General features: G+C 41.8%; 1 protein-coding gene across 30 annotated transcripts in view; it reads right to left on the bottom strand.

The window, feature by feature from the left end:
* The window catches only part of GTDC1 (glycosyltransferase like domain containing 1), a 424,168-nt gene that overhangs the window by 36,178 nt on the left and 368,478 nt on the right, over positions 1–19,512 (bottom strand). For 12 of the 30 annotated variants that reach the window (XM_070507621.1, XM_070507623.1, XM_070507625.1 and 9 more), the window contains one exon: positions 16,680–16,936. The exons of 14 other annotated variants lie outside the window; for them this stretch is intronic. In XM_070507621.1, the coding sequence (XP_070363722.1) occupies positions 16,817–16,936 (120 nt within the window). In that variant the 3' untranslated portion in view covers positions 16,680–16,816. Of the gene's footprint in view, positions 1–2,056; positions 3,616–16,679; positions 16,937–19,512 lie in introns of those variants that run through there. 4 more of the 30 variants (XM_070507645.1, XM_070507646.1, XM_070507647.1 and 1 more) reach the window with 3 other exon arrangements.

The raw sequence follows: 19,512 nt of genomic DNA on the forward strand, positions 1-19,512 counted from the left end.
CCCAGGTCCTTATTTTCTCTTTGTACCAGCATGCAGATTATTTCTAGTCTACTATTTCACTGAAGGGGTATCCCTTAAATGATCCTGGATTTATGTAAGAGGTTCAGTTTAAACCTCTACCTCCCTCCAGAATTACCAACGCCTTGTCATTCGTGTCTCTCTGAGTATGAAAATGAAAGCTCCTGGATTTCTGAGACATGACCATCCGCCTAGCCCAGCCCAGCTCTGACTCTGGCCTTGTTGGTTCATGTGATTACCACTTGGGTTCCTGGTTCTCTCTTTGGCCCCTGGAAATTTCTCTTACATTACTGCAAACTCAACAATGGATTGAAGAGTGTTTATTTTATCTAGAATTTCTAGTATTTGTATTTTCAAATAGAATTTTCAGCATATCTATACCATAATAATTCTATAACTATCTGGAAGTTTCTTCCTCATGTCCCATAGGCCTCTCAAAGTCAACTTGTTGCAAACCATTCTAGTGAGCTTCCTCTCAAATCTGGTTGTATTCCAGTGTTTCCCATCTTGGTTTCACAGACTGGAAAGTCACTCTGATCCCTCCTTCACCTGCAGTGCCTGATCAATCACCAAGCCCCATCGATTTCTCTACTGTATGTATGTTGAATCAATCCATTTGTCTCCATTTCTACGGCCCCTACTTTAGTGTAAGCCACCATCATCTTTCCTTGGACCACTGAGACAATCTCCTAATTCTCCTCCCCTCCAATTCATTATTTATACTTGAGCCAGAGGAAACTTTCTAAAATCTAAATCTGATAAATTTACTTCTCTACTTAAAACCATTAATGACTTTCTGTTGCTCATTAGCTAAAATAAAATTTTTTTAAATCCTCAATATGGTCTCTTTCATGTGGTCCATTCATTTCTATCATTAATTAATCCAACAAAAATGTACTAAGCAGCTACTACTTATGGGCACAGGACTTAGAAACTGAACTTACAGTGTGTATTAGTTTGCTAGAACTCTGCTACAGACTGAAAGTTTGTGTCCTGTCGAAATGCCTGTGTTGAAATCCTAACCCCGCAATGTGATGGTAAGATGTGAGGCCTTTGGAAGGTGATCAGGTCATGAGGATGGAGCTCTCACGAATGGGTTTAGTGCCTTTATAAAAGAGACCCCAGGAGCACCCTTGTTCCTTCTGCCATGTTAGAACACAGTAAGAAGATGATGGTCTGTGAACAAGAAAGCGGGCCTCACAAGATGTTGAATTTTTGGCACCTTCATCTTGGGCTTTCCAGGCTCCAGAACTTGAGAAATAAGTTTCTCTTGTTTATTAGCCACTTAGTCTATGGAATTTTTGTTATAGTAGTCTGAACTGACTAAGGACTGACTCCCAAGCAAATAACCAGAGACTAGTTGGCTTAGATGACAGAAATTTATTTTCTCACAATTCTGGAGGCTAGAAGTCCAAGATGAAGGTATCAGCAGGGCTGGTTTCTTTTGAGGCCTCTCTCATTGGCTTGTAGATGGTTATCTTCATATCATCTTCTCTTCATGTGTCCATGTCCTAATCTCCTCTTCTTATAAGGACACCAGTCAGATTGGCTTAGCGCTCACCCTAATAACTTCATTTTAACTTAATTACCTCTTTAAACACCCTATCTCCAAATCAGTCACATTCTGAGGTACTGGGTGTTAGGATTTCAATATATGAATTTTGGGGGAGACACAATTCAGCCCATAACACTGTGGTAAATTGAACCTCACCAACCTTTCTTCTCTTGACACTTTCTTGTTTCCTCTCTGCTTTCCAGATACTTCTCCATGCTCAGTGAGCTTCTATTTCTTGCCTCAGGGGCTTTATAAGACTCTCCCCATCACTTTGAATGCTTTTCCCCTTATCTTCCAACTTTGCTTAGCCAAAAGCTAGATCTCAGCCTCAGTGTCACCTCCTCAGAGAAACATTTCCTGACTCCCAGATTAGATTAGGTCTTTGTGTTTTGAGTTCTTTACATCCTTTTTGTACCACTTCCCATAATTCTAATTAAATGATTAACTCTATAATTACTGAATTTCCTTGATCCTACAATGCTATGAGTTGTTAGATGTGCCATCAATTTCAAAACACTTGTAGGGAAAGGAAAGAAATACTACTCTATTAGTCAGCTATTGTTGTAATAATGCTGCATAAAAACCACTCCAACATTCAGCGGCTTAAAACAACAAGCATTTATTTCTCCCTCATGGGTCTGTAAGTTGTTGCAATTCTCTTGAACAAGACTAACTTCAGGCTCTGGGCTCCAGGCTGCAGGTTGGGTTCAGGTCTACGTCATGTAACTAACTCCATATGCTCCTTGGACTAGTAGCTACTCAGTTCATTGTATTCTCATGGTGAGTTATGGAAGTTCAAGCACAGGGAACATCCAATGCATGTTAAAGCCTCAGCTTGGACCAGGCACAGTCTCACTTTCACTCAGTTCCATTGGTCAAAGCAAGTGACATGCACAAGCCCAACATCAAAAGGTTGGGGACAGAACACTGCCTTCTCTAGCAGGAGGCACAGCAAAGGCACATGGAAAAGGGCATACATGTATAACATCTAATTCTATAATAGGGAGAAATCGGGAACAATAACTCAATCTACTGTAACTATGGTAAACAGTAGTACAAAAATTTTTATTATGTTTACTTAGATTATCCAAATGCGTTTGTCTATACAAAGATGCACCACTTTCTTCTTGTATTATGAGCAAACCTTCACAGTCAGAACCTAAAGCATCTTCTGATTCATTTTTGGTCACCAATGGTTATCTACCTCATTCTAGTGATCAGTCCTTTATATAACCTGGGTTCAGGACCTTGACCTCTTTAACACCTGTGTAAGTCTTCGGCATATAAAAGAATACCAGGGTTCTGTCTGCACTTCCAATCTGGTTAAACTAAGATTCTGGCCCCCCACCCGCCACCACCAAAACTGACTCTCTTATCATAGGAATCAAAAACTTTTCATAAAAATCAACTACTACTTAGGGGCTGGCCCAGTGACAGAGCAGTTAAGTTCACAAGTTCCTCTTCGGCAGACCGGGATTGGCCGGTTCGGATCCCAGGTGCGGACATGGCATCGCTTGGCAAGCCATGCTGTGGTAGGCATCCCACATATGAAGTTGAGGAAGATGGGTACAGATGTTAGCTCAGGGCCAGTCTTTCTCAGCGAAAAGACAAGGATTGGCAGCATATGTTAGCTCAGGGCTAATCTTCTCCCCCTCCAAAAAAAAACATTAAAAAAAAATCAACAAGTACTTGACAGATATTTGACACCTGAATGATAATCCTTCACAATGCATGAACCTCTGTGCTTGGAAATTCTACAATCTGTTTCTAACGTCAATTGTACTGTCTAGTATGTGACAGGCAATTCTTTTGAGTATGTCTTAACAAAAGGAAATACAAGCATATCTCCTGGTGGGTATCTTTCCATTTTAGGGGGTCTGCAAAGGACTTGAGCGCTTCTTGATGACACTGAAGTCCAAATCCAGCCTTTCTCCAGTGACGAATAATAGCTTTACTCTTCCTCACTTTGTCATGCGGCTCTATTTCCATGTTTTTCTGCATATCCAATAATTTTCATTTCAAAGCTACCTTGGAGTTTAAGCCTTTGAAAGACATTTGAAAAGACAATTAGAGATCTAAATTTAAATTAAAATTCAACTCTGTATGGGGATAGCAATGTAAACTCAGCTGAGAAGACATTTGTTTAACAAGAGATACAGTGTCGACTATATCACAACTTATTCCTTTGCCTAATAGCTGGAAAGTTTCTTTTAACATGGATTGAAGGATCCATCCCAGTGTAACACTGGAGCAGACATCTGGAATTACGCCTTGCTCAGTTCTCCTACATCCCCCACAAAAAGTAGAGGAAAGTGACCCAGACAGGGTGAATGAATGTGCTTTGCACTGGGATCTGACTTGGATGCTAGACATGCTAGGTTCTCTCTTCTCAGGCTGTAAAGATCATGTGAACTACACAAGAGCCATCTTTCTACCACATGGAGATAGCCTTCTAGAGAAAGAAAGAATCCAGAAGAGAGCCTTAAGAGAGAGAGAGAGACTGAGCCAGATCCCAGGGGATTGTCCTTGAGCAGGGGCTCTCATAATGCCCAAGATCATCTCCTAGCACTTTTTGACATATAAGCCAAGTTTTATGCCTATTTAATGTGAGTTGATTTCTGTCACGTGCAACCAAATTGAGCCCTGGATACTACAAAATAATAACCCACAGGAACAGCAGTGCTGCAACCAAAAATAATTTCAGAATAACTCAAGTTCTTCCTTTGCTTTTTGAACATGATAAAGTGTGCAGAGGTCTTCAAAAATCCCCCTTCGCCGCCCCATCCAGTGGTTCATGCACAGCAGCTGCTTCTGCTCTTCTACATGTCTTCAAATTCCAGCTTCATGTCAAGATAACCTCCTCCTCCAAATTTAACCTTTTGAACTTTTGTTCTCTCTCTCTTTCCTCCCTATTCTCATGCCTAAAGCCCCAAAGAACTTGTCTGTCAAAGCAGGACACACCTCAGAAAACAAGACACCATCTTAGCAAGATGAGGAACGACTGGGAACGGCCATGAAGGTCCGTGTGCCCTCTGTTTTCATCCCATTCCTCCCCTTTTAGAAAACTTATAAAATGAAAAAAAAAATATGCCTTAGTTTTAAGGTTATGCAAATGTTGTGTGACATTTGTTTTTTGTTTTTCTTACTAACCCAATGCCTTCCACATACACAGTAGGTATCTCATAACAACTTTTTGAAAAAACACAGAAGAAATTGACTGAATGACTGAATGAACATAAAGGAAGGCATGAATAAATGTAAAAATAAAACATCAAACATTGTGGGGAAGTTATTACTGGGAAATTTTAAAGTCATGGTCAATAAATGCTTGACATCTAGAAGATTAAAAAATACATTTGTGGGGCTGGCCCTGTGGCCAAGTGGTTAAGTTCGCACCCTCTGCTGCAGGTGGCCCGGTGTTTCGTTGGTTTGAATCCTGGGCGCGGGCATGGCACTGCTCATCAAACCACACTGAGGCGGCATCCCACATGCCACAACTAGAAGGACCCACAACGAAGAATATATAACTATGTACTGGGGGGCTTTGGGGAGAAAAAGGAAAAAAATAAAATCTTTAAAAAAAAATACATTTGTAAAACCCAAGTCATCCCTTCAGTTACATAAAAAAAAGAAAAAACAATAAATTTATAAGTAAAAGCAAGTCATTATATATTACGTATATTGTATCTATAGCTCAAGAAAGCTATCTAAAATTTAAATAATCCCAGTAGTAGTTGTAACCAAGTATATTAATTAGAATTCTTTGTTTGCAAGCCACAGAGAGCAAATCTGACTCAATCAGACATAAACGTCTTTAGTGGAAGAAGCTGCAATATGGGTTCCCTACCCAACAGCCATTTCCTCCCTCTTACCTTTGTGAACCTCGTCCTAACTTTGTTGGTGGGTCTATCTATCCTTCACCTATATGGGTCAGGCTTAGGTCCTGATTGACAGAAGTCATCCCCATTGCCACTGCCAGTTTATGCATGCATGATACAATGAGATGTGTGGGGAATTCTCCTGATGGGCTTCTGGGAAAAGGGTTCCCTGGTTGCAGAAAGAGACACAAGCAAGAACAAAATCTCTTCTCTTGTGTCTGGAAAGAGGCATGTGGTGAGGATGTAATGGCTGGATTTCTGCAGCCTTCTTTTGAACATAAGGGGGACAGGCAAAGAGAAGCTAAACTGTCAGGATGAAAGAGTGGAAAGACGCAGCCGCTCTACAGCAACACTTTTCCTTCCGAAATGATAAGTTTTCCTTACTGAGCAATTTAGTTGAGCCAAGTCTTTCTATTTTTTGCACCTGACAGAATCCTAACAGATAGAGATCCATGTCAGAGCGAGGCTGGATATTTGAGCTTGGGATCAGTGGGAACCCCAGAAGATGTGGAGGTTAAGAAGCAGAAGCCAACATCTGACTTTTGGTGAAAATAGTCTGGTTTTGCTGCTTTCGGTCAGATAGACTGGATTTCCAAAGTTGTCTTTCTGTTCCTCTATTCAAGGCAAGATTCAATTCCCGGGCCTGATTATATTCAGTAAGAAAGAATTAATTCCTCAAACAGATCTTTAGGTTCTGATCGAAGGTTAGGTAGGTATTGAGCAGCCAAAAGTATCACGTGCCTCCAACATCCACAAGCAGCTGGTTTTTCCCAAGACCTCCTGTCTTACGGGTTCCCTTGTTTCTTAGTATTCATTCTCAGAGGGCTAACATTTCTCCTAATCATCTCTTGTCCTTATTTCCTGCTTCCATAAAATTCTGTCTTTATTTTAAATCATGCCTTCTGCAATGTCCCCCTTGTCTACTTTCTCTATGTCTTCATCCCCCAAATGTGGAACTATATCTAGCCAGTTTTGTGTTTCAGACTTTCAATGGAGGTTTGAAGTTACAGATGGAGATTACATTGGAGCATAAGCTTGGAGCTGAGTGTAATATGTCCCTCTAAGAAAAAAATTTAATAATCAACCATACGCCACCATGGGGAATTTGTTGCTTGAAATGTTATCTTTATGTTCCAGCTTATGTCCCTCTATCCTATGACCATTTTCTTTTCCTCTCTACCAGGTTTTTTTTTTTTTTCAATTTCCCCAAATTCCTTTTGATTTCATAAACGGAACAGTTCTCCATCTTGTACTCAAAATCAAGCTTGTGCCCTTTCATGCATATCCAAGAACTCATGAAAGAGCTCTGTCAATACTTCAGCTATCTATCCTTTAAAGCAGGAAGCACTGTGACAGCTTTGGAATTAGGTTTTCCTCTATATGGTACAAGCTTGGGAAGTGCTTCTCTCCTTACTAATCTCCGTCAGCAGCCGGGGAGCCGTTTAAAGATTTATCCTTCCCTGCTTCACAGAAACACCTGTAGGGAGTGTTGTGGATTTTCTCCCTTCTTTTCTTTTTCTTCTTCCCCATCACCCTTCCGCTTCTGCTCCTCCACCTTTTCCTTCTCTTTACCCAAAACAAAAACTGTCACTGTAATTTAATCCCATGCCCACAATTCAAATGAACAAAGTATGAAATCCAGTCAAAAGGAAAGAGGGAAATCAACTGAGCACCATGTGGTATGACTTCTAGGCCCAACTCTGCAATGTACTAGTGGTATGATTTAGAGTTGCTTCTTCTGAAGTTTGGGACTAGAGCTATGGTTTACCTATATCACAAAGGTATTACAGAGACTAAATAAGATGGTGGATGGAAAAATGCATCTTCAACTATCAAGAACTACCCAAATGTAATAGAATAAGTACCAGCCAATGGATTCTGTCATGGAAAGTCCAAGAGAACAAAGCAAGAACCCAGCTGCTGACCACCTGTGATAAAGGGCAGAAATTCAGTCAAAGAGCAAAGAACTCGGGGACTAAGACTTCAGGGTGCCAAGGTCAGAGTGGGGCCAATAACAAGACCTGAGCTTGAGTTGGAGAGCTGCTTGGATTGCTTTCATTTTTTTTTGTAGAGGCAGATTTGATCTCTGAGGTTACTGCAGCTCCAAACTCAAAAGAAATCTTACCCCGCTCTCTCTCCTTTAAGACTGAAGGAGCTAAGAGTTAATTACCTTCTTTTATTCGTCTCTTTTCCAAATTTTCCACATGGGCTTTTTCTTTAATTAGCCATCATATGAAACTAGAAGAATATTTATTATTTATTATGTGTAGTAAATTTTATGGCTTTTCTTCTTAATTTTTAAAATGGGTGAATTTACTACTTCACGTATTTCTCTCCTAAAAAAGCAATATTTTGGGGGGGGGTTGTTGTTGCTTTTATTGTTTGTTTAGTTGCAGTCCTCATCTGACTTTTCTTTGGGTCAGTAATTCTTCATAAAAGGCAAAATAAGAAAAAGCTCCTGGCATGTTTTAGATTAATTGGAAGAAACAAATAGTTTCCCATACATTTTTCTTATTCTTAATTCCTTTCTTTTCATCTTTTACCTAATTTAAATATGATACTTATAAATGCCCACCCAGTATTGGTTAAGTTAAATGCCTTAACTTCAGGGCTCTATAGTAACTAATTAAAATATATTTTATAAAGTGATTTTGATTGTCAAGATAACATGACTATGTAATGACTTATGGGCACATGTGAGTCATTGCTATGATTCTAAGTCAGCTCTAATGGGAACATCAGAGGCACACCTACATGCCAATTTCAATCTTGACTATATATCTACCGCAATTCATTAGACTTGGGGAGTTCTGAATGGTTTATACATTTAAAGTCTTGCCTAACTTGTTTAGAAATTAACTGTTAGCCAAGGTACTCGGAAGGAAAGCACGTCTGAATAGTTCCTCCAGTTAAAATTGTCTTTATTTTTATATCTACAGTAGGTAACATATAACAGGGCATTATACATAGTCTTGTCTATTTTAGGTATTCATGGCTTCCTTCTAGATTGTAAATTCTTTAAAAGTAAAGCACGTCTCTACTCCTTCATCTCCGTCTCCCATACTGAGAATATGGGTATCCAGCACAAGCTTCACGTAGGAATGTGGGACTTGAATGGAAAAACTGGTCCACAAGTATCAACCAAGTTTCCCTTAAGAGTTTCCCTTCGCTGTTTAATACCTGAGTGCAACAATCTAAGTTTTATCTGGAAATGACGATGCTTTTAATGAGTGTGTCTTATACTGATCAAAGCAATTTGAAAGCTTTGTTTGATAAGCCTTTTTTAAGCCAGTTCTATCTTCTGCTTCTCGCATCTCCCTTTGCCCTCCACTTTCCCCAATTTCTTTTCGCTTTATTTCTCACATTTCTTTCTTTTTTGTACTCTCTCTTCTACTCTGTACACTTGAGTAATTAGTTAGGAAAAAGGAGTCTGACATTTTCTTATTGTCACTTAAAGGAAAACAAACCAGACCATATCTCTATAATATGGAGACCCAGTGGATTCATCTTTGAGGGAAAAAAATCTGACCAGAAAGAAAACAGATTTTAAAAATGTAACGATCAGATTAAAAAAATGTATACTTAGGTCAGTTTGTTTACTTAGATAAGGTAGTACCCTTAATGTTCACAATTATGTGTAAGTAAATAATCTAGGTTGACGGAGTTTTAGATGAAGCTGCTAAAACGAAAACGTTTGAGAAAACAGATATTGCTAAATGGACAGAGAAACTACTGGATACAGCAGCCGTTGAAAACTGAGAAGGAAAACGTCCAGAACACTCCCAGCTTATTGGGAGCGTGTTTTCATATTCTGCATGTGATTATCTATAAAAGCATTTCCAGGTGTAGCTTTTTACTGATACTACCTTGCTAAAAAATCAAGCAAGCAACCATCATTTGCTACTAAATGTTTTTATCACATTTTTCAAACCTTTTTCAGAACATCTGAGTTTTTAGTTTTCCCTTCTTGAGAGAGACCCCACGGTGGGAGACCCTGAGGCCAGCCCTGGATCCCCACCGCTATGTCTGGCCCGAATTGAAGATTCAGTTGTGGAGTTTCTCTAGTTCACAAAGCAAGGGAGAATTTCTCACTAAATAACTTGAGTTTCTAACTTTAAAAAAACAAAAACCTGCACATCTATTGCAAGTAAATGCACTCCCTTTGTTATATGGTATGCAATTAGACGCTTGTGAAATAAAAGGTAACTTAAATCAGAAGTCTCAGGGACCAGAATGTACTATTTTAAAACAGGGAGTGTCAAATGCTGTTTTTCAACCCAGCACCAAAGGGTATTTCACAGGTAATTTCTCAGGGCTGATGTTAGCTAATTATTAGCTACCATACCCTTCCTCCCATTCTAAGTGACTATCTCCTGGCAGAAAGACACAGCTAGGAGTGTTTTGTTTCATTTGTCCTTGGAGTTTTTATCAGCATCAAGAAGGTGGACTGAGCCAAAGTTAGAAGAACTCTGGAGCTAAGCAAAAAGTGACACGTTTAACGGCCCCCATTAATTGGGGCTGTTACATGATTAATTTGAGAAAAACAGAAGAGACCGATTTCTTTACAATTCACAGTTGGATGCAACGCAGTAAAAGTAATCCTGTAAATTACATTTTAAATCTTCAACATATTCCGAGCAGATAAAATAGTGGCATGATTGACCAAACTCCTTTTAAAAGTACACATATTACGATGCATCATAGTTATAAACAGATGGTATTTGGCCTCTTTCCTATTCTCAACATTTGGAATTTCTAAACTATGTGAATTAAACAATAATATTTTATAAACATACAAGGGATTTTGCTCACTGCTTTGTTAACATAGAAATTATACAATGCTGACATTTATTTAAATTTTAAAAAGTAAACAACAGTGTGCATTGAAATAAAGCAAACTAAAATCAACATGGAGAAGTATGTTCTGTGTGCGTGCTACCTACAACGGCACTGGCCGTTTTGAGGGAAGACATAATGGGTCGAAGAAGAAATGGTAGCTTGGATGGGCCTAATCCTTTGTACTCCAAAGGCCCCTTTAACACGTCTCTATAAACAACGGATATTTATACCATAATTGGCTATTTGACCATCGATGTTCATTTACTATGTAACCTGCTATTATGGAGTTAAAAGAAGTTCCCCTTCATTGGCTCGTCAGCTTTCATAGTAGTGAAAGTGTCCTCGCAGTTTTAAAAACACTTCCACAAACGGGAATCAGTCTGACACTTGTACTCAGAATGAGAAACATTATCATGATATCAATAGTATGTATTTTTTCTTTGGGGGATATTATTGCCAGAAGGAAAAGGAAATGTATCAGATCTTAATATCATTTCCTATCTTTTCTAAAATTATAGCTTTAACCCTTTAGCCACGTTTTGGAAGGGAGACCCATCTGTTGAGTTGATGTACAAAATAGAAGGCACTTGGTTTTCAAACATTATTCCCAGATTTGCAAAGTTGTGCTGTGATGAATAAATAATGAATCAGATATTTCAGTCCATTTTATGATTTGTGAAAGCCCTGATTATCACTGCTTACAGACTCTCCTCAAGGCACTGCCCGTGTGCTGGTGTTCAGCCTGCCAAGGGTAGGTTTGTGTGGCCATCCTCTCCTACCTGGGTTTACCCCTAGACTGCTCTTCTCACGTCTTAAATAACCAATCAGCTAATCCACATCTTCAAGCCTACAGTTTGAGGAAAATTTCAAACGAGGGGGCGGCGGGGGGCGGGGGGAATCTTGAGCCATAAATGCCAGGGATGGTCACAAACACTCCAGACTGAGGTTTCTTATATGTGTTGACGGGTTTGCATCACTTTAGCAGACAATCTTTATTGGTGGGAAACAGAGAGAAAATTATCCTATAGCCTAGATGGATAGAGACGCAAGGGGTATTCTTGAAAACAAGGATAAGGGGCATTTTTTCTCTTACACATACAATTCTAAATGTGTACACTCAAATAAATAAAGATAAATAATACTAGTGTATGGGAGGCTCTTTTAAAAATGTAGAAGCCTCAAATTGATATTAAACGTTTTTCCAAATTTTTCGGAAACTTAATTAGACCAAATGAGTGACAAATCAACGTGACGCTTCTAAACTTCCTCCGGCCTCAATACCGCTTAACCCCTCTCCCCCGCCTCCAAAGTAACCAATTGGCGGTTAAGAGGAGAAACAGTTCGTAATCCCAAACACCGGTAGGAAGTGAAAAGGCATCCTGGGGGCTTGGGGTGGGATGGAAATCACTCGTCTGAATATATGAGAGAGTCGGAGAGGAGTATTTTAAAATTAATAGCCAGAATCCCTGCCTGGAGAGTCTCTGTGCCCATTCCCACTCAATCCTCGGTGTTTGCTTCAGTTAAACTTTTTAAAAAGGAGAAGGGGATGAAGGTCGTTATTTTTGCTTTTGCTTAGTGCATCTTCATCGTCTTCTCTCACTGAGGACTGAGACTGGCCGACTCAGGGAACCAAGTTCAGTAAAACACTTAGACGAGGAGAGGCGAGTTCGGCCCCGCCAGGGCAGCGCTGCCCGCGCGGAGGGGCCGCCGCGGGAACATGCGAGCCCCGCGCCGGGAGCTGGGGCAGCCGTGGGCCGCCCGCCGCGCGCGCGTGTCGGGGTGCGTGCCACTGTGTGTGCGGGACAGTGCGCGCGTGTCGGGCTGTGCGCGCGCCAGCGAGCGCGTGTCTGGGGTGAGTCCACGAGTGTGAGCGCGAGCGCGACCGCTGCCCGGGGCTCGCTCGGCCGCTGCCGGGGACGAGCCCCTCGGCCGCGGGCACCTGGGGCTCCGGGCTCCGGGCGCAGCTCCGAGAGGGCTCGGTCCCGCCGTTGGGACCCCCGCGGCCCCCTCCTCCTCATTTTCGCGCCTGGAAGAGTGGACGGCGACCCCCGCCCGCCGTGGACGGGACCGAGCGGGCGTCCAGAGCGGGCGCCGCGAGGATCGGGGCGCGGGCTCGGGGGCCGCGAAGGCGCCGCGCCGCTGGGGAGAGGACGCCCGGCGGGGCCCTGGACACGCTCAACCCCCGGCGCCCGCGGAGGCCGCCAGGGTCCCGGCAGGGCGGCCCTGCCCGCTCTCGGCATCCTGGGCGCAGCGGCCCGACGCCCGGCATTGGCTCCTCGGGGGCGCGGGCCGGGGAGGAGAGCCGGGGCGCGCCGGCGGGCAGGCGAGCGCACGGTCGGGCCGAGGCCCGGCGCCCCGCCGCCTCCCCACGGCCCGCGGCCCAGCCGGCCACCCCGAGCCCCAGCCTGCGGCGCGGGGCCAGACCCCACCGAGGGCGGAAGAGGGCAGGGAGGGAAGGAGAAAGGAGGCAGCAGCCCCAGACAAGGAATCCTTAATTACAGATTAAAGGCAGGCAAAACCGTACACCACATTTTCCATGTGTCAGCTGACGGCAGCGACAAAAGGAAACACCACGCGGAGGGGGGAAAAAGGCCGCTTCTCGTCTTTTTCCCTCCCTCCCTCTTTTATTATCTGTGCAAATGTAAAATACATTAGGTAGTGACTCTGGGTAGGTGGTGCCTGGGGCCAAATCGCAGCTGCACTCTCCGTCGTGTAGGAGGACAGTTCGCTGATGCACTCAGAGGTCTGGGGAACCTCTTACAAAAAAAGGACTATAAATACTCCGAGCACATTTACTTCTTAAAACTTCATTACTCATACATTTTTATGTTTTAAAATTTGGTGCTTAAAGTGTGGCAATTCGTTATCTTCAATGAAACCCTACCGTGTGCGCACACACATACACACACACACCCCTATACACATACATTTTGTTTTGCAGTTCTGTAGATTCCATTTTTTCTGGCCTGCTATCAGAGCATTAGAAATCCAGAGGAAAAGCCAAACCGATTCAAAGCCAGGAACAGAGCTGCAAGCACCAGAGAGCACAAGTTCCCCCCATGACTCTGCGGCTCAAGAGGAAAAAGGAGAGAGATGTGTGCTTTGATGCTTTTCCTCTTAATTAATTATGATTACAAAACAACCTCCACCCTTCCCTGGGATTTAAGATACTGGTTCCACTCCACCATGTCCTGAATTTGCCACAGAAGGTCGGGAAGTGTTCAAAAGCTAAAGCCCACCCTGATCATTACAAACCTCTAGTTCTGTGCCCTCATTTCTAACACTAAAGTTAGAGAGATGACTTTTGAGGGTCACCCTGAGCCACCAAGCATTACATTCTTGTGTTTTCTCCCTCTTATTGCTGGGTCAGCTTTAGAGGACTTTGGCTCTTTGGTAGTAACCTGTTTGCTGATACAACTCATGCGCCAGGTTGAAGGCAACAAGGCAAACTTGCTTAGTCATTTACCAATCCTCCTCTTTGTAGGTGATATTTTTCCATTTGTATTTTTTCACCAATGCTTTTTTTTCTTTTTTTTGCTGAGGAAGATTTGCCCAGAGTTAACATCCATTGCCAATCCTCCTCTTTTTTTGCTTGAGGAATATCAGCCCTGAGCTAACATCTCCACCAATCTTCCTCTATTTTGCATGTGGGATGCCTCCACAGCATGGTTGATGAGTTGAGTAGGTCCCCAGTGGGGATCTGAACTCGAGAACCCAGGCCACCAAAGCGGAGCATGCAGAATTTTAATCATGCAGGCCACGGGGCTGGTCCTTCACCAATGCCATTTTTCCCACAGCATTAAAAAAAAAAATTTCAAAGTGCTTTATCCTGTGGTTCCAGTTAAGTGATTTGCCCACATCCCAAATAATGCCATTTGCATTCAAGATTAATAGCTGCATATCAGTAATTCTTAAATACCTCCTGGTCCATATTTCCAATTTCAATGTTTCCTACATTATTGGCCAGGCAAATGCCTGAACCAATACGTTTGTGGACTGGTTGCCTGCCAGATGACAGCAGCGTACACTCAGGGAATATGAACACGGTTAAGTTTCTGCTGTAGTCTCTTCAGTTGCAGAAGGCAGAAAACTTCCTTAGTTCCCACCTTCCCCAGAAGTGGTGGCAGATTAGCAGATTAATAAACTAATATAAGTCACACTAGGTTTCAAGCCCACCCTCCTTCTGATACACATTTAGGAAAACGTTAAAATCTCCCTTGAAGCATCTGGTCCTTCTATGATTTAGCCACACCTTCTCCACTTTTCCGCTTTATCCTTCAGCAAAATAAGGTGAAAGAGCAAATTAGGAGCTTTTTTCCCCTTATAGCTTTCCAGTATTTGAGAGCATCATCCTGTTGCTGTTGTTTTAGGCCAGTTGTTGTTATTCATGTTTTTACCACCCACCAAAGGACAGCAGATTAAGTTTATATTAATAAATGATGTTCATGACTAGGTTTCTAAATGCCAGAGTTATGATTTATTTTTGTAAATGGGTGGAGAAAGGAGAGCAGAATAAAACTAGCCCCTAAGTCATTCAAAGTCGTTGGCTTCACACATCTATGTGGGGTTTTTTTTTCCTTAAATCTTTTGTATGTACCTCTAATTCTCCTTTAAGTTCTATTATTATGGACTAAATACTTTTTGACTCTTTACCTTTGTCCATAGCTTCAAATCCTGTGTTTATTATAGTTAAGTTTATAAAAAGTATTACATGTTCCTCTTTTCTAAGTGTTTATAATTGTTCCTATTTATCCCCCTATCCCATTAAGAATTTCACAATAAAATCCTGCACCAAATAAATTAAAATCTGCAACTTCAGACACCCAAGGAAGAGGACATTAATCCCCTTAATAAAATACCCAGACCTCCCCCTCTGGATTTCAGCTCTTCCTAATGTAACGTTTAGTAATTGCAGCTGGCTCGGACAGCACCCTCCCTCCCTTTCATTCTGAATCATATTGGCCTTGTTTAACCTTCAGTTCCTTTCCTACCCCCCACATTTGTCCACGTGCTTTGCTTTGACCATGTTTGTCTCTCTTTCATTTTGCTGCCTGAATTGAAAGCAATAAACAGAGCTTTCTAATAGTTTCATACTTTCTGCTCAAAATCCATTCTACCTCCCCATTCAACTATTAATGCTTTGTACAGTTTTTATGCATCCTTCCGTGGTGTGGTTACCGCTCTGCTCTCTGTTTTTCTGATTGATCGTTAAGTTACGCTGGCTTGTGAGAACTGCCCCCATAATCCCGAAGCAGAGGCTGTGCCTTGGCGAGCTCTTTGCCTTTGGAATGCCTTCCTGGAGAGGACAGGCATTTTGGTTTGACTATGATTCTTAAGTTACAATTCAAGGCTAATTTGTTCAGTTAGGTTTCTGCTCTGAGCAGCTCTGTTGCTCACTGTGAAGTCTTCCATGAGGCTGCTTTGTTGAAGGGTGTGTTGTAAATGCAAGATGTAATAAACTTATATTGTACTTGATTATCAGTTTTCAAACCAGCTGCATGCTTTGATATCTGTGTGAGGAAATATCGGAAGATAATATACCATTGGTATTTATTACTCTATAATTAAGGATGTGTCAGTGTTTCCTTTAGAAAAAAACCCTTATTTTCAGAAATTCATATCTCAGGCATAAATTTCCCTATGAATTACAGTCTAATACCATATTAGAAGTATCTTCTTTTTAAGTTATCCCTCCCCTTCCTTTTCTTTCCGGGGAAATAAGTTTCAGGATGTAATTTCTGGGTTATCTATGGGGGATGAGAGGAAGCAGGCCCTATGCTGCACAATTAAAGGTGCTTCTGCCGCCGATGCCAGCTGCTCCCTCTGCTCTAACCCTCATGCACCGGGCGAGATCGTGGGGCCTGCCTTTTGGATAAAGGGCCAGTCTTACATCTGTGTGGACAAACAGCTTCATCGATGAATCATGTGAAAGGCAAGAGAGGACTCGGCTGTTTAGAAATATCACAGGTGTCACAGAGTCTGAAATTTTAGTACCAGAAATCAATTCTTTTGCATTCTTCTCCTGATGGTCACTTAGAATACAAATGTGGCCAGGAGTAACAGGAAATAAATCTACAGTAAGGTACTAGCAATTTCCCAGTCCAGTTTTCTTCTGATTGTAAGAGAAGCAGGAGGAGGAGGAAGGAGGGAAAAGATGGAGAGACAGACATTTTCCCCTTCCCCTCCTATAACGGATGGTCTGGACCAACTGAACTGACCACAGCCTCCAGAAAGAGGCTGAGTTCCAGACCTGCCTCTACCACCATGCGACCCAAAGCAGCTCAGGTTCTCCTTAGGCCCTCAGTGTCCCCACGTCTAAAGTGGGGAGGTTACAAAAATAAACGCTTACCAGGAGGGCCAGGAATGTTACCTAAACGTATAAACCCAGCAGAGTGTAAGACCACAGGGAGCAGCAGGGGCCTGTGATGGATGTAGACACAGAATGCCTCCCTACAGGCATAATAATGGTCATAAAAACACTTAAAATATTGGCACTGCTACATGGTCTCTCATGCCGTCTTTAATATCAACAACGTGGGCTACGTAGCAACTTCCTACCGTCCTTTTCACTCTCTTGCTTGGTGGAGGGAGACATAGAAGGGAACAAGAGGTCCAACTGAGTCATGAACACTGAATTTGGTGTTTCCTGAAAGACACACAGGTGACAATGACTCTCTCATGCAGGGAAAGCCTTTATACAAAACGTCTGTTTCTAGGGGCTGGCCGGGTGGTGTAGCGGTTAAGTTTGTGTGCTCCACTTCAGCAGCCCAGGGTTTGCTGGTTTGGATCCCGGGTGCACACCTAGCACCACTACCACTTATCAAGCCATGCTATGGCGGGTATCCCACATATAAAATAGAGGAAGGTGGGCATGGATGTTAGCTCAGGGCCAGTCTTCCTCAGCAAAAAGAGGAGGATTGGCAGCAGATGTTAGCTCAGGGCTAATCTTCCTCAAAAAAAAAGGAAAAAAGAAAACGTCTTTCCGTTTCTATAACATAGTCTGGCTCCTAAATATGACATTATATGATGCCTTACTTTCCTTGTTTGTGAAATGACAGAAACATTACATTTTCAAATATAAAGGACTTCAAATTCCTAGAGAAAGGTGTTACCCAAGTATTCCTAGTAGAAGTCACGTCTTCTAGCCCTTCACCTTAGGTCTGCTATTTAAATACACTGACCAATAGGATAGTAAGACAAGCATTTTAGATTATCTTCCAAGAAACATCAATTTTTTTTTTTTTTTTGGTGAGGAATATTGTTCCTAAGTTAACATCTGTGCCAATCTTCCTCTAGTTTGTATGTGGGATGCTGCCAAGCATGGTTTGATGAGTGGTGTGCAGGCTGTGCCTGGGATCTGAAGCTGTGAAGCCCAGGCCACCAAAGCAGAGTACACGAACTTAACCACTACACCACCGGGCTGGCTCCAAGAAACATCAATTCTTTATATCAGTTTATGAGAACAATTATGAACCTGTCCTACGGTTGAAAGTCATTACCGTAGAGCTGTGGGAGAAAATAAGGAATCATTCAGGTACTGACAGACAGTGGGAGGACCCCTGAAGACAATGACCCCAAATTCCAATTTAAGAAAATGGGCCATAGGGTGAGTGGGGATCTTGGTCCCTGAAGACATATGTACCTCACATGCAGTTAGGGCAGCCTGATGATATAAGAGAGGACTCCTTTTCATGGGATAGACTTCAATGAAAGTAAAGAGCCCACAACTGGCTCCTGTGTCGTACGAGGAAAAGGGACAGGTAAACAGTACAGCAAGTGGGCAGAGTGGTTAGATCAGACAGCTCTGTGCTCTGCCATGAAGCTCTGGATGTTCCAAGATGAAAAAGACTGGCTCATGTAACACTTTTCTTCACCCTCCTCTCATTACCCTTCAAAGGGGAGTTTATAGAGCCAAAATTTTTCATCTTATATTTGTAACGCCACAAGCATTAGTTAGAAATGGTGATCAGCAGCCCCAGGAAAAAGGAACCTTCCATAGACAGTCAGGTTCAACTCTTTTCATAGTATGATTTGTTTCAGGGTCAAGGTTAAGTCCTTGGCTCCTGGTAAGCAGAGGAAAGTCTTCTCATGCAAAACTGGCAATTAGGGCAATTTCTCTCACTGTCCAGGGAAAATGGTTTTCTGAGTCCATCAATAGTTTAGAGTCAAGAAATGTTAAGGATGGCATGGGAGCAAAACTAACCAAAGGATTCATAACTCCTATCAAAAGATCTATCCAATAATAACATTTAAGACATGTGACAAGTCATAAAGAGTAGGAATAAGCCTTTGTGTACTATGACTCAGTTTAGGAAATAGAGCACTAACCATACAGAGAATATGCCTCTCCCAGTTCTAGGTCTGTTCTTTCTTCTCTCCTCCTCTGACTTAATCATTATTGTAAATTTCATGTTAATTCTCATGCTTTTTGTTATACTTTAATCACAAATGTATATATCTTTGAGCAATATGAAGAGCTGTTTGCATGTTTTTAAACTTTCCCAGTTACATTTCAATGAATAGCTTTGAAGGGAGGGTGCATTCTAGAAGCATTAGTTGTCCCACATCTCAGTTCAAATTTCAAAATGAAACATGTTTATGTCAGTAGTTTATCATGTACTCTCTTCATTGTTACTTGTAAAATCTGATATTAAATACCAGCCAATTTTCCAATGAAACAGAAAGGCACTTAGAGTGACGCTTGTCAATAGTCAATAGAAGAATAAAACTCAGAATATGTCAACATTAAAAGACAGCATGGACTATCATTTGAAAACTGATTCTATCACCCAGAGAAAGTATCTTGAGACTTAAATGAGAAATTTTTTGTGGCTCATAATATTTCTGGGTAGCAGATGCTTCCTCAAAAACAGATTTTACTTTTAAAAATATCAAATATAATTAACACCTTCAACATAAAATGAAATCTTTGCTTCCAGATGCATTTCAAGGTGTTGAAATGAATCTATGCAGCCCTCCATGGCTACAAGTTTCCACTGACTGGCTGACTCTGCTGCCATCTTTATGTGGCCTGTCTGAAGAATGGAGAGCTTGAGCAGAGCATTTAAACTTAATTGTATTTGAAGGATGCTTACTAAAGTAGGAGCATTTTTGAGAAAGCTCTTCTGACCTATTCCTGATCAACATGGTATAAATGAATTGGTTAAGAACTAGGTGCCCTATTTAGTATAAAAACACTTAGCCAGAAACACAGATTAGGTA

This window comes from Equus asinus, chromosome 4, assembly GCF_041296235.1.
Source record: "Equus asinus isolate D_3611 breed Donkey chromosome 4, EquAss-T2T_v2, whole genome shotgun sequence".
NCBI classification, from domain to species: domain Eukaryota; kingdom Metazoa; phylum Chordata; class Mammalia; order Perissodactyla; family Equidae; genus Equus; species Equus asinus.